General features: G+C 52.8%; 1 protein-coding gene across 3 annotated transcripts in view; it reads right to left on the bottom strand.

Annotated features, from left to right (window-relative positions):
* Positions 1 to 409: 409 nt before the first annotated feature.
* The window catches only part of PEG3 (paternally expressed 3), a 30,948-nt gene continuing 15,821 nt past the window's right edge, over positions 410 to 15,536 (bottom strand). For 2 of the 3 annotated variants that reach the window (XM_082676493.1, XM_082676492.1), the window contains exons 5-11: positions 14,191 to 14,670; positions 13,590 to 13,673; positions 12,757 to 12,897; positions 12,565 to 12,674; positions 8,755 to 8,857; positions 7,934 to 8,026; positions 410 to 7,728 (exon numbers count right to left, since the gene is read on the bottom strand). In XM_082676493.1, coding sequence (XP_082532619.1) covers positions 3,620 to 7,728; positions 7,934 to 8,026; positions 8,755 to 8,857; positions 12,565 to 12,674; positions 12,757 to 12,897; positions 13,590 to 13,673; positions 14,191 to 14,584 — 5,034 coding nt within the window. In that variant the 5' untranslated portion in view covers positions 14,585 to 14,670 and the 3' untranslated portion in view covers positions 410 to 3,619. The remainder of the gene's footprint in view (positions 7,729 to 7,933; positions 8,027 to 8,754; positions 8,858 to 12,564; positions 12,675 to 12,756; positions 12,898 to 13,589; positions 13,674 to 14,190; positions 14,671 to 15,536) is intronic. The other variant, XM_082676494.1, reaches the window with a different exon arrangement.

Genomic DNA, 15,536 nt, shown 5'->3' with positions numbered 1-15,536 from the left:
CCAAACACTTAAAATGGACAAAAGAAGAGACTGAGAAGTATCTTATTTTTAACTTTATTTTTATTGTTGACACTATTACAGATAGATAGAACGACCACAACCATATTAACAAACCAAAAACCTGTGCACAGAAACAAGATGAAGAAAATATATGAAGATGTTAACCACAGTCTTTGGATGATGATAATATGGGCGAGTTTCTCTTCTACACTTCTGTAACTTCCAAGTCTCTGTAATGAACACATACCGTGTTTATAATGGAAATACATGTAATAAAGGTAGGTTCCCAAAACACTGTGAGAAAGCCTGTCCCAGGTAACCGAGACAAAATACTTAACTGTAATCCCACAATGACCACACACCACTTCCTCACTGCTTTCTGTGTCTCTTCCCATCTTTGACCCTCTGCATACTCATCACAAACACCACAGTCATCAGACTGTGCACAGGTCAAGGTGTCAACAGCAATGGTTGTTGGGTGTCGGGAATATGGATGAATTTCTTTTCTTTTGCTTTGCTGAATCTCCCCGAAGTCTGCCATAAGTATGTACTATATTTGTAATGGAAAAATACATACGTGAGATTTAGTACCAAAACACCAAAGATCATTCAAGGAATCTGAGACAAAACGTTTAACCGTAATCCCATAACGACAATACTCTTTTAATTATTTTCCATATTTTTTTCATTTTAGACTTTATGCACATGTACTCAACACTGTCATAATCACAAGCTTGTGCACTGACATGAGATGGAGAAAACAGATCAAGATGTGAACAGTAGTTGTTGGGTGTTGGGGATATGGGCGACTTTTCTAATTTACTTTGTGTTTTCCAATTATTCCTCCGGGTACGTATTATGCTTGTAATGGAAACAAACATAATAAGCTTTGTTATCAGGACACTACTGTAAGGAACATCTGAAAACATTAAGATGGAAATGTTTAACCATAATTCCACAAAGGTAACAGTTATTCTGAGTACACATTTGACACAGTTATCATCATAAACCTGTGCACAGAAACGAGGATGAACAATACAGTGAGGAGTATATCTGTCTTTGGATGGGGGGGTATATGGATTTTTTTCCCTCCACTTTTCTGTATTTTCCAAGTGCCTGATAATGAGTTCAAATTATGTTCACAATGGAAACGTGATTATAAACTTTTTAGTAACACTACGAAGAAGAACATTCAAGGAATTTAAGAAAATAATGCTCGACTATAAGCCTACAACACCACCACCACGACAGCTTTTGACTATAAGCATACATTTTTAAACAGTTATAACTGTAGTATAAATATAATTCTGTGTCCTGTTTTTTCCACTTAGTATTCCGTAAATATATTTCCATGTTGCTACATAACTCTCCATGATTATCATTTTTAAACAGCTGCATTAGGAGTCCACCGACAAGTTCCCTTAATTGTCTTCCTATTTTTGGCATTAAGTTGTTCCTAATGTTTCACTAAGCAAAGGCTGGAACGGACACCCTGACATTTGGCAAGTGGCTTTCTGAAGGGTTCTACCAGTTAATACTGCCAACAGTGGTGAACACAGGTTCACCCCACCGACACTGACGCTGGCCCCCACCTCAGGGTCCTCCTCTGAGGCCGTGCCTCACTGTCCCTCAGCTCTCTCAGGTGTCCAACCTCGGGTCTTCACATGCAGCTGGCCCTCGCCTACACCATGCCATCAAAACGGCGCCTTCTTCTCAGAGGCCCAGGATACCCTGCTCATTCATTCTTCCCATCCTGGCCTTCCCATCCCCGCTCCTGATGTTGCTTCCAACTGCTTCCTCACCCTCCGAGGTCTGGAGACGTTATCAGGACTCCCCCTTCTTTGGCTTACTCTTTTCTGCTTCCTGCTCTCACCCTACCAACCTCCTTCGACTTTGGCATTCCTTCCAGCTGCGATATGCTCTCCCCGAGCCCTAACCGTGCAGACCTAGGAGAGGGAGATTTAAACACATTTCCCCAGCAGGTACTTTAACTTTGCTCGCCCAAATAATCTAGCTCTTATCTTCTGCTCCCTTAATCTACCAGATCCTCTTTAAAAATTTTTTTTAATTTTAATTTTTTTTTTTTTTCCAGCCAACTCAAAGCCAAAAAGAGTTCTTAATTGTCATTATGCAAGGGGCGGGGAAGCAAAGGGAGCACAGGTGGTCCACAGAACAGGACACAGGAAACCTCGAGCTGTGAGGTCGACTTGTGATCACACAGGCAACCGAGGCGACTAGACAGACGTGACGCTCTAAAGGATAGGTGACAACTGCTTATTTAGGGGGGCACTCTTTAAGAGGAAGGGACAGATGGCAACGAAACAAATTAAGGCTGCTAGGGAACCTGAGTCCACGTTAAGCTCGAGTTGACTGTAAAGAAAGCTTTTTTTTTTAAATGCAAGTTAGACACGGGGTTTAGGGTCAGACAGGTAAAGACGAGAATTAAGTTTCACGCTAGAAAGCTCTAAGGATACTCGCCCCTGGGCGCCCAGGGTGCAAAAACTGAGTTGTAGCGGCACACACGGACGAAGCCCCGTTGCTACTTGTCGCTTAAGGCAGGGAGCGCGCAAAGGGAGTGATGAGGCAGCAGCCCCGTCCTAACTTACATGAGAGCCCCCACGGTTCTCAACCTCATCAGGCACGCGCGCGATCTAGGGATGGCTGCAACCACTCTTGAAAGGCAAAGACGCAAGATGCACAGGGAGAAGCTTCAGCTTTTGTGAATTCACTATCCTACAGACATCAAGTTGGTTTAAAAACAAATAACAAAACTTGGAACTATTTTTTGCATGAGAACCACTGCAAAGTACAAGGTGGCAACCAATCAATTTGGGGTTACAAAAGGCCAATCCACGTATCGTAAAGGCTTACACAGCATTAGGTTCCAAAGTGTTAGTGTAGACGGAATGGCTGAAAAGGAAGCTCCAAGTACTTCCCCTTTCAAACAGCAAAGCGGAAAAGACATTTTATCTTTCATGCCTACACCTTTACGGGAATATTCAAGAGTAAGGAACAACACAGTCAATTACTCAAAAAAATATGGATAGGATTCAAATAACGCACAATAAATCTTTCTAAGGATCTAAGATGCTTACAAATATATTCTAATTTGTTGCTCTCTTCCTCCTCCAAAAAAAAAAAAAAAGAAAAAAAAATCAAAGAGTACCAGGTAAGGAAGGTACCTCTGCAAGTGAACTGTAACTGGATACCATATTAAGTCCCAATATGAGTACTGTTTGCTATGATTTGCTATTCTATATACATCTCAGGAAACATTCATTATATATAGGTTCCAGGAGTGTCATTTACAGATGTGGGCCATTTCTGTAGCCTTGAAAACCCCTCCAGCTTTCCGTCAATGCAGTTACTCGGGTGGAAGGTAAGACGTGTGCTATGGCTTTCCCACATGCATACGCCGATGTTTGATGGGGAAGAGCTAAGTCCGAAGGAGTCTCCACCTTCAGTTTCTTTCCAGGCTGAGTTGTCTGATGTTCAAAGTCAGGTGTGTATACGCCAAGGGAAGCCTCCTTCCGACATCATCGTGGGTTGGTTCCAATTATCTGTAGTTTAGTAAGGGTCCAGTCCTAGTGAAGGTTTTCCAACCTTGACACCCAAGTCCTCAGCCGGTGTGGGTGTTCTGGTGCCTGGCCAGGGACAGGCGGTCAGTGAACACCTGCCCACAGACGTCACACTTGAAGTACTTGTCATCAGCCCTGCCGCTGTCATTGCTGCTGGTGCTGGCGTGCTCGGTGTAGTGGGAGCTTTCCCCGTAGACGCTTCCAGGCTCGAATATTATCACCCTGGCATGGGTTTTCAGGTGCTCACCATAGGCCGAGTTGGAGGTGAAGGTCTCGCCACACTCCCTGCAGTCGTAGTAGGGCTCTTCCACTTGGATCTCCTGGTCGTCACCTTCCTCTTCTGGGTCCTCGATCCCTGCACCGTCCGGCTCATCCGCATCTCCCTCTGGCTCTTCGGCTCTTTCCTCTGGGTCTTCGATCCCTGCCCCGTCTGGTTCATCAGCATCCCCGTTGGGCTGTTCGGCCTCCCCGTTGGGCTGTTCGGCCTCCCCGTTGGGCTCGGCGGCCTCCCCCTCCGGCCCCTCGGCCTCCCCGTTGGGCTCGGCGGCCTCCACGTTGGGCTCGGCAGCCTCCACCTCCGGCTCTGCGGCCTCCACCTCCGGCTCTGCGGCCTCCACATTTGATCCCTGGATCCGCAGAACTTCCCGTGGAACGAGGACGTTGGCTTCAACTTCCTGGGCGGCTGCTGCTGCTTCCTCTTCCTCGAGGTGCAGCTTCTGATGCTTCGTGAGGACTGTGTTGTGGATGAAGGACTTGCCACAGTCCTTGCACTCATAGAAGGGTGAATCTCTCTTGGGGGGCTCGGTGAGGAAGGAGGTATGGACGAAGGTGGCCCCATAGTCGTAGGGCTTGTCCTTCTCGTGAATCCTCATGTGCTCCCGGAGGTCGGCCTGGCTGGGGAAGGATTCTCCACAGGTCGCGCACTCATAGTGCTTGTCCTTGGCCTGGTCTCTCTGAAGGTCTGTGGGGGCCGAGCCTGGGCTGACCGCATCTGTGCTCCCCTGGCCCTGCTCCAGCAGGCTGTCTCCAGCATGGACTCTCATGTGTTCGTTAAGGACAGAGCCGTGGATGAAGTCTTGTCCGCACACTTGGCATTGCAGGGACGTCCCAGCAGGAGGACTCTTCTGTGGGGCCCGAGGCCGCTGCGGGCTAATGACCAAGGGCTGCATAAAGGGTTCATCATACCTCCTGTGGCCGTAAAACTGGTCTTGCTCATGGATCTTCTGATGCTCGAAAAGGAATGAGCTATGAACGAAGGATTCCCCACATGCCGGGCACTCGTAAAGCTGCTCTCCAATGTAATCTTTCTGATACTCGCTGACAGAAGGGGTGTGCGTCACAGAATGCGCGTGCTCGCGGCTATCGGTGAGGTACTCCCTGCCGTGCACCTTCTGATGGTCCTTGAGGTCTGTGCGATCCACGAAGCCCAGCCCACAGTCCTTACACCCATAGATGGTGTCTTCAGGCTCGTCTGGCTCGTCTGGCCCTTCCTGCCGAGGCTCTTCCTGCCGAGGTCCATCAAGGCCCACACTCTGAATCACAGAGTCTCCAAACAGCTCCCCACCATGGAATTTCTCTCGGGCATAGATTTTCTGATGTATGCCAAGGTCTTCAACAGTGGCAAAACACTCCCCACACTCCTTACATTCATTGCGGACTGGCTGTTCAGTGTAACTGGTCTGAGCTGGTGGTTCAGCATAACCGGTCTGAGCTGGGGGTTCAGCGTAACTGGTCTGAGCTGGTGGTTCAGCGTGACTGGTCTGAGCTGGTGGTTCAGCGTAACTGGTCTGAGCTGGTGGTTCAGCGTAACTGGTCTGAGCTGGTGGTTCAGCGTAACTGGTCTGAGCTGGTGGTTCAGGGTAACTGGTCTGAGCTGGTGGTTCAGCGTACCTGGTCTGAGCTGGTGGTTCAGCGTAACTGGTCTGAGCTGGTGGTTCAGCGTAACTGGTCTGAGCTGGTGGTTCAGCGTAACTGGTCTGAGCTGGCTCTTCAGCGTAACTCATCTGTGCTGACTGGCCCGCATAACTGGTCTGAGGATCCGTGGAGGCTATGCTGCGAATGACAGATCGTATGTAGTTTTCACTTCCAGAGGGCTTCTTTCTATCGTGGATCTTCTGATGCTCAGTGAGGTCGGAGCTATGAACAAAGGACTCTCCACACTCCGGACATTCGTAAAACTTCTCTCTCGGGTGAAACGTTTGAGGTTCACCAAAACGCAGGGAGTGGATTACAGAGGTCTCATAAATCCTACGCTCGATGTTCTTCTTCTTAGCACGAGCCTTCTGATGCTCGCGCACATCTGACTTGGGAACAGATGGTTCACCATCCTTCTTCCATCCACTGGGGCCCTCCCCAGCGAGACTGTCCTGAGTTACGGTGTGGGATGCACCGTGCACAAAAGAGCCCTTGAAGATGTTGTTCTTACCCCCTGCATAGGGGCTCTCTAGGGCAAGGGTCTTCTGGGGCTGGCCACAAGGGTCTGAGAGGTAAGCGGAGGACTCCTGCTGCTCGTCACATCCAAGGAGCTCATTTCCACCGCGACCACGGGAAGGCCTGAAAGCAGCTAGGCTGTGGATGACGGACCTCTCATACCCCTTTCTTTCAGAGGTACTCTCCCCAGCGTGGACTTTCCAGTGTTCGGTGGCACCCGAGCTCTGAACGGTCGCCTCTGCTATCACTCTCGGTTTGCTGTGACTTTTATGAGCCCCAGGGAAGGCTGAGCTGTGAATGAAAGACCTCTCATAGGGGTTCCTCTCGTAGGACAGGGCTTCCCGGCTGTCATCAGGATTGGAGCTGACAGTGAATGCCTTCTTGTCTTCCTCATCCTCAGGTGGCCTTGTTATAGTGTGACTCTTCTGAGATTCGGGGAAGGACACACTGTGAATGACAGACTTCTCGTACCCCCGGCCTTCAAAGAGGTTCTTCCGAGAATGAATTTTCTGATGCTCGATGAGGTCTGAGTTTTGCCTAAAGGCATCCCCACCATCTTGGAAGTCGTAGGCCTTCTCCGTTGGGTAGGTTTTCTGGCGTCTTTTAAGGGACTGACCAGGAATGAAGGTTTCCTCACACACTTTGCCCTTGTTTTCAAATGGGTTTCCTCGGGTGTGGATCTTGTGGTGCTCTTTCAGGGATGCGCTGTGATGAAAGGTCTCCCCGCACACCTTGCACTCGTACATTTTCTCTTTCCCATACATCTTCTGAAGCTCGTTAAGCGCTGGGCTGGGTTTGAAGGCTTCCCCACGCTCACTACCTTTGTCATCTCGGCCATGGGTTTTCTGGTGCTCGATCAGGGCAGAACTATGAAGGAAAGTTTCCTTGCACACCCTGCATTCATAGAATTTGTCCTTCCCGTATATCTTCTGGAGCTCCCTGAAGGTTGGGCTGGGCATGAAGGGCTCCTCGTACTCCTCGTCCTTACACCCCGCAAGGCAATCTCTAGCGTGAATTTTCCGATGCTCGGCCAGGGCGGCGCTCTTATTGAAGGGTTCCCCACACTCCTTACATTCAAAGCGTTTCCCTCCGGCCTGCCTTTTCTGAACCTCACTGACGGCCACACTATGAAGAAAGGACTCGCCGTACTCATACAGATTCTCCCTGGTGTGCGTGATCTGATGCTCCACAAACCCCGAAATCACGCTGAAGGACCTCCCGCACTCATCACACACATAGGGCGTCGCCCCAAAGTCAAAGGGCTGCAACTGGGGGACGGGCGGCGCGCTAAGGCTGCTCCCACTAGCGGCCTTCCTCACCTCGCTGCGCTCAAAGGGCCGCTTCCTTGCACCACCTCTCCGACCGTGCATCGAGCCCTTCCCATCTGTGTCAAAATGATAGCGCCTTTTTCTCTCAAGAACTCTCTTTCTGGAAACAAGGTTTGAGTTCAAATTAAAGCCTCCTCCCCCAAAGGCATTCCCTTCATGGCCCCTCTCCTGAATCACCGACTCCCTCTTGTTGAATGGAACTTCCTTCCAGTCACTGTCTGGCCTCCTGGGGAACCTCTGCAGCCGATCGCTAGGTTCCCTTGCCCTTCCCGACTTGGAGTTGCGCGAAACGTCCTTGATGAACTTTTCCATTATCACCCCGTGGGAAGATTCATCTTCACAGATCCCCCGCCGATGGGCTGACTTTTTGGTTTCAGGCATAGTTTTCAGACCTGAAAAGAAATCCCAGATGTAAATGCTCCCTCGTCCCCGTACTTGTGCAAAGTAACACTGGGACCTCCGTGATGGTGGTGTGAAGATAAACTGTACAATGCTCGTGTCTTTGTGCATCAGTTGTGTATCATCATGTGTCAGTGTGTGCGGACGGCTCCCATCTCACTGGTGCAAGCGCCACTCCACGGGGCCTTGCGCGCTCACCTCGACTGGTGCTCGGGTAGGCACTTCTCTTTGACCGTGACGAGTGGCCCTGGGTCATGTGCGAGTGGCCGTCGTCCTCGGCAAGCTGAACCCCTGTCCACAGGAAGAACACAACATCTCACACTCGAGTTGGGGACCAAGGCTCATCACCATAAATGATGTCTGTCTTTCTCTCAGCCACGAAGTGTGAAGGGGCCCATATCCAAGCCCTACCATGTCTTCTGTCTGCAGTCTCATTTCCTTATTATTCATTCCTTAGCCTCTGCTGGTCTGAATTTTAGTTAATTCTCCTGACTCCACCTAGAAGTTTGTACAGAGACCTCCGAGTGCCTTCTAAATTTACTGCGTTCTTTTCAGTCTTCCCCTTCTCGTAACCACCTCCTCAGTCCTGACATCCTTTCACTGGGCTTCCTGGCTCTCCTCCTACTCGTGCCTGTTTTCCCCACCTGGTCTCCAAACACGGGAGCTCCTCAAGGCTCCACTGCCCACACAACACTCCTGCAGAGCCAACCGCCTACTAGGACCTGAGCCAGATGTCTTCCCGGGGAATCCAAACTGGAACTTGGAACCCCATCCGCAATGAGCATTTAAATTTCCAGGGTCAGCACTCCTGGGGGCCAGAGTTGTCTCCTGGGCTCCCGGACCCCACACTACACACTCCTCCCCCAAAGCCAGAGGATTCGTAAAACACGGCCTCAGCGTTTATGCCTCTGCTGGGCTGGGAGCCGCTTGAGGGCCTCTGACCCCTCGAGTCCACACACACTGCGGACCCTGACTCCGTGCAGCAGCCTGAGGGGCCAGGCCGGGAGAGCAGCGCTCACCCAGCGAGAGCAGCTTCCGGTAGTTCTCCATGTTGTCCTGAACCGGGTTCTGGGGCTTCCGGTCCTCGGTGAGGGCCACCACATCCTGGTACGACACCGCATCCTGCAACAGCAAATGCACACCTCTCCTCAGTGGAGTCCACTCCCGTGGGCGACAAGGACAGGACAACGCTGGCGGCATGGGAGCCACACACACACGCGCACACGGTGTGCAGCAAGTGCTCACACCGCTTGGGGTTCCGAACGATCCGAGTCAGGTTCTACCAGGGACCTCCTCGGCACCTACCTTGGTGCTACACTCTGAGGAAGCCCCCAAAGACGTGGACACATATGCCTTGCCCTCGTGCAGCTTACCATTTGTTTGGAGAGAAACAACCAGAGAACAGTAAACAACAAGGTGGGGGCAGAGAGTCAGCGCTAAGCGGCTTTAGCGGGGGGACAGCTCAGGGTGGGCTGGGATGGTGAGCAAAGACCGCAGAGGCCGTGGGTGGGGTGGTGAGTGGTGGTGGGACTCTGGCCCGGACAGGGGTGGGAAGCTTCAACAGGCCCAGTGTCAACTGCACACAGCGTTTCCAGACACCTGGTCAGCAGAGTGACCGGCTTCCATCCCCAGGCCCGCTGTGTCCTGTGTCCGCCTCCGCCGTACACTGTGGGCCCTGCTGGGTATGGACAAGTTCTGAAGAACCCGGGGGTGACCTTAAGCACAGAGCACCTTCCTCTCCCAGCTGCCTTTTCTGCTTTGACACACATTCCCTTGCAAAGCATCTTAGGAGTCCCCACATCACGCGGGACAGCCTCCTGCACAGGACCTCACAGGACCTCTTCTCACTGCTGCACTAGAACGTCACTAGTTTCGGGGAGTCGTGGTCCCAGGGAGCCTGGAGACAGACTCAAGGCGCGAGGTGGAGCCGTGGGAAGCCCACAGGCTGTGGGGCCAGAGAAGACTCCAGGGTCAAAGGAGCTTATGCACCGTTTACGACCGAGCAACCCTGGGAGCAGACGTCTTTCCAAACCTCAGGTCCTTCATCTGTGAAATGGAGAGAAGGGCATCGGCCTGCTCTGTAGCACTGTGGGAGTGGATGTCCTGCGATGTGATTTGTTGTTTAAGCATGGAGAAAAATCGTGTAAGCGAAAGGTAAATTGTTGTCACTACTGAACTATTAGGTAAAGATATTTTGATATTAAATTTGCTACAGTTCTGGAAAGTGGCACAGATATTACAGCCATGCACAAATGCACACACACACACACACACAAAAAGACACAATCAGGTGCATCGCCTACTGAAAAAAATAAACAGGCACAGGCACTGGGGTCTATGAGGAAAGCCTCATTTGTAAGACAACTGCCAATGTGCAGTGATTAAAAAGCAAAAGGCCACCACCAACACTAAGCAGAACTTCAAAAACGAACTCTTACCAGGCCAGGCCTTAGGATTTTTAGGACAACACACTACAAAAGATCAGGAAGCACTCACTGCAAAATCGGCTGGGACCACCACCGGCCACCCTTTCTGGTGGGAGCCTGTCTCCTCCTGTCAGAGGGCGGCTCCCCAGAGTGGGCACCCCGCTGGGCTCGGGGCCGATAGTGCCTCCATCCTAAGGCCTCAGCCCTGGATTACTGCAAAGTGGGAGAAGCCTGCTGGGAGCACAGATGTATTTGTGGTGGGAGAGGGAGGGAACCAGAACTCCTAACTTGCGGGCTGCCAGAGAGCAGATGAGGTCAAGACCCCGGGGGGCTGAGGGTGCCAGAAGGGCACCAGCCCTGGTGCTAACAGACGCCAAAGGGCGATGGCAAAAGGGAAGGGGCATTTTTCATATATTTCTCTCCGCTTGGCTAATCTGAGTAACATAAATGTAATGTATGTTAAATTTTGGACTACGTTGTTGCTAGGAAATAAAAATGCTGCTTTGACTTAAATTAAGTTGACCTATTCAAGTGGGTAGCCCTAAGCAGCTGTTCTCTTTGTATCTGTGATCAACCACGGATCTAAGGTGGCACAAGCCACCGCCACGTTCCCTGTTACAGATGCTGTCCAGAGAACACCACCCACACTGCTGCATCCTCACATGACCTACACACACGAACAATGCATGCTGAAGGAAGATGAGAACTTTGTTTGTTATTTCTATGACACCAAGGTAGGAGGAACCAGTGGCTCCCAGACCTCTGGACCACACACAGGGGACCAACGCTTTCCAGTAGCGAGGACGGGCATTTGAAAAGCAAAATAAGACACAATCCCACTGCCAATCTGCTATCACCTTCATTTCATAAGAGTACTTTAACACCCCCAAATAAGGACACCCGCAGTTCCTGTTTTCCCTGAAGATGAGTGAACGCTTGGTCCCAGGCTCACAGAGCAGTTAACTGGAAACCCCTGACATCCATCACTTCGTGGGGGCAAATGCACACTAAAGAGGTTTCTTCTTCAGAGTTTCTACGATTTAATGTTTTTATCTGGATTCCTAAAATTTGGTCAATTTGGTTTCTCCAAATAAGAAACCAAAATTAGTGACAAACTAAGTGTGTCCCACACATAGAGGCCTCTCCCTGGGACAAGGTCATAACACACATCTGGAGCACCGGGGTCACCTCCGACCCAGCCCACCCTCCACATCCCCTCCCCCCCTTCCACATCCCCTCCCCCATCGGTACTGCTGCCGCAGAAGCTCTGCTTTCAGTAACGGGATGCCATCCCCCTCCTTCTCACACACCTGCGCGTTCTGGCTTGCCTCCAGGACACAGGACAAATGACAAGAGTTTTGGGGGTAGAATTCAGAGCCCTCTGTCACCTGACCCCACCTTTCAAACCCCGCCACAGGGAGTACCGTTACCGCATCTCGGGGCACTGGGGACAGACTGCACCTCTGCCCTTGCATTCCACCCACTCTGGCTTTCATCTGGTGCCGCTTCGGGGCTTGTGCTGGGCTCTCCTGGGATCCCCCGCCCCAGGGGGCACCTGGCCAGCTGCTCCTGTCCCTGTGACAGTCCGCTACCCTGTCTCTTCCTTAAGAGCGAGCTGGACAGCCAGCGTCAGGCACAGCATCTCTCTCTACAGAGACTCCCCGCATGCTTGCTGAACACCCTCCTGTTACAAGACAGGAGGCTCCCAGGACGGGTCCCGCCTGGTCACCACCATGCACCCAGGGCCGCAGGCCCCGCACCCTCCTCCACGCTGCCGTGTCACACGTGACCCTCTCTCTCAAGGCCCGTCTTCCCTGTACCCACAGCCAGTGATGCCCACAGCGCCTCCCTCGTGCCAGGCATCGCACTGCGCCGGTTCCATCTACGTGTGACTCTCACCCATTCCTCACAACAGCCCGCCCACTTCACAGGTGAGGAAACCGAGGCTCGGCTTCGTTAATGGTCTGAGGCTGCACAGGTAGCAGGTGGCAGAGCCAGGCTCCAGACCCAGCTCTTCCAGGCCCCGGGGCCTTCTGCTCTCCCCCAAGTCTGCTCTGTGGATGTGCAACTTTCCTGGCTCCCTACTGAGGACCAGAAACACTTGCAGGATCGATGGGCTTCCCTGGCCCAGGAGGAACAGCCGTTGCGGACGACGCACCACATGACACAAACGCTGAGCGGAAAAGTGCTCCTCTGATCCCGTAGATGAACCAGAAAACAGGCAGCAGTTCCCCAGCCACCAGTCACCCCTGGGGACAGGACAGGCTCCTGGGGAGTCGCTGGGGCTCTCCCCAATCCAGGTAGGATTCTAGCGGGCAGATAACTCAGCCTCTCGGGAAAGAAAGGCATCTCTGCCATGAAATGAAGACAGCCTTCCTAGAATGAGTGGAGACCTAAGCATACCTGTGATCTTGTCTCGTAATCCATCACAGAGTCCCGATGTTTGTGCTCTCTTTCCTTTGCAAAAGTCACTTTCTCCATCAGAGGAAGGGAAAGATCCCGCTGATGAAACCCTGGAAGACAACAGGCGTCATGAGGGAACAAGGCACAGTCAACCTGGCACGCGCACTGGGGAGCAGTCGGAGGAGGACCTACTGCTCCTGGGGCTCCGGGCGTACGGCCAGCGGGCCCGGGACTCCAGGTCCCTGCCTCTGCCCTTCCGGTGCTCCCGCTCGCGGGCTCGCTCCCAGTCTCGGTCCCAGTCTCGGTCCCAGTCCCGGTCCCAGTCCCGGTCACCTGAGGAAGCAGACATTTCAGGAGCTGAGCACGTGTCCTGACACGAGTGCGCTCACTTCACGTGCACATACCCCTCTGGAGGGGATGCTAGGAGACGGATCCTGAACAGGGGTCCCAAGTGCAACCCGACACCCGGGCCCCGGACCAGTTTCTGGGGGCCTTGCCTAGGCGGGCCTGGTCTCAGTCAGGGCTAACACTGAGCTGAGGAGCTGGTTCCCCCTTCAGGTTCTCCTGGTCTCCCAACTCCCACGTGGTCAGGTCCACGTTCGGGAAAATGGACTTCAGACCCTCCACCGCCTCGCTTACCCCAGTCAGTCTTAATGTGCACGTAACTTTACCCCAAAGAAATGAAACACCCACCTGCCCCAAAAGCAACGCTCCTTCAAAAAGTTCACCGAAGAACCTTTAACAAATAAAACAGCTTTGGAGGCAAAGGGGTGATGAACTCTGCCCCTCCTGGGAGGCTGTGGACACAACCTGAAACGGCCTACTGCAAAATTCACATAGCTTTAAACATTTTCTCTCATCATTAAGAGAAACAGTTGTATTTCACGCCACACATGTGTCTGCTTCGACATAAGAACGACTCCTTCCATCCTCACTGATTTCCTTCCCCCTCAGACCTCTGAGCAGCAGCCCTGCCCCAGGGAAGTCCTGCGCGGCCTGGATGGCGCGGCGACTGGGCTACTCACTGCAGCAGGCGGAGTGTGGCGGCGGGGCCTCTGCTGCCTTCCGGCTCATGCTGCCTTCGCTGTGGGCATCACTGCTGGTGTCGTCTGAGAGGGCACCACACACGACTTAAGGTCTCGTCCGTGCTCGCCGGTCCCCTCTAAGTAGCCCCCCCGGCTGGCCCCCACCCCTTGCTGCAGTGGTCAGACCCTCTCGCCCCGCCCTTCCGCCCCTGCTGGGCAGGAACGAGGCTGTGACCCTCCCGATGGCAGCGCCAGGTACAACCTGCTGGGGTGCACCCTGCCCCCGCCCCTGTTCCAGAGCCTGGGCCAGGGCGCGGTGTGTGCAGGCTCCCTTCCAGTCAGAGGCCCACGGTCTCCTTCCCTCTCGCATCCTAACCAGGAGGGATTCTGCTCCGCGGGGGCACGGGGCACCGGCTCTCATTGGGCTGTCACAGCTGGGGAGGGAGGTGCAACTGGCACGCTGTGGGCAGAAAGGCCGGGAGGCCACCTACGTCCTATGGCAGGGCAGTCCCCCACTCCCCGCGAAGAGGACGATCGGCCTAGAACATCAGGGGCACTGCGCGGGGCACCCCAGGGAGCTCCGCCTTCCTCTCCCGCTCACCTTCCGGTTCGTACATCTCCTTGTAATTTTCCAGCAGAGTAACGAGCTTCTCGCAGTTCTCTGGCTTTTTTGCACGCACCCAAGGCTTGATCTTTTCTGGAAGGATGGTCAGGTACTGCTCGAGGACCAAGAGCTCGATAATCTCCTCCTTGGTGCGAGTCTCCGGCTGCAACCAATCGAGGCAGAGGTTTCGGAGTTTGAGCAGGGTCTTCCGAGGCCCGACAAATTCCACGTAGAGGAAGTTCCGAAACCTCTGATGAAAGAATTCAGAGTCAGTGGCGGCTTCTCCTATGGCGGCATCCGGCTCCTGAGACAAGTCACTGTCTAGCTCACACAGATTTGGGGCCCAAGACCTCTTGGGTTTGGTGGCAGACAAGTACTTTGGAGGCAGCATCTCTCTAAGGAAAATTTTCACTGGAGGAACCCAACATGAGTCAACAGGAAAGACGCGGCAGCCTGGGACAGTCAGTACTCAGGGACCTGCGGATCGTAAGGAGACATACACATGTCCCAGAAGTCGAGGACCAGGCAGCAGTGTGGGGCTGCCCGACAAGGGCACCAACAGTGCTTTGTGAACAGGCCAAGGGCAGAAGAGAGGCATCAAACCCCAACACACAGACACATGCACAGGCAGGCGTTAAAGCACCACACACACCCGTGTGAGGAGTGAGCTCTGCTACTAACTGGTTCTGTGACCCTGGGCCACACAGCCCACGTCCTGCCGTCTGTGCCCTTATCTACAAAATGGGAACAACAGACCTACACCCCTTCTAGAACTGTGAGGCTTAAATAAGCCAATACACCTAAAAGGCCTAACCACCCAGCACACAGCACATGGGGATGCCCAAGGTGCTGGCCATTACTAAAATGGGATGTCGGTATTTTTTCTTAGCAAAAACGGAAAGGGGGTCGTGAGGGGCTCAATTCTGCCATTTCTGAGCATTTCTTCCCCTAACATGGTTGTTAAAACAGCATACAACACGTGAAAGGTAGAAGACCACAGAAAAATGTTACAAGTGCTCAGCTCTGGGTAATGCGATTGCAAGTGCTCTTAATAATTTCCCTGAACCCGCGCTGCTGTTAAGTTAAAATTCAACGAAATTAAAAGTTCAGCTCCTCTGTCACACCAGCTACATTCCAAGCGCCAGTGGCTACCCTACTGCACAACACGGAACATCGCCCTCGTGGGAGCAAGTTCTATTGGCCAGAGTGGCTGGACAGCATCTGAGTTTGCAGGAAAGCTCAGGACCCCTGCGTCAGCAGTGCCCACCCTTCTGAGGAGCGTCTGCCCCACAGCCCAGCCTTGGGCTCGTGCTAACACCACGTCCTCTGGGACCCTTCCCGAG

Source organism: Grampus griseus (genome assembly GCF_964374135.1).
Source record: "Grampus griseus genome assembly, chromosome: 19".
In the NCBI taxonomy this organism is placed as follows: domain Eukaryota; kingdom Metazoa; phylum Chordata; class Mammalia; order Artiodactyla; family Delphinidae; genus Grampus; species Grampus griseus.
Note: the sequence above shows the minus strand (reverse complement) of the source record. Positions and strands in the feature narration are given on the sequence as shown.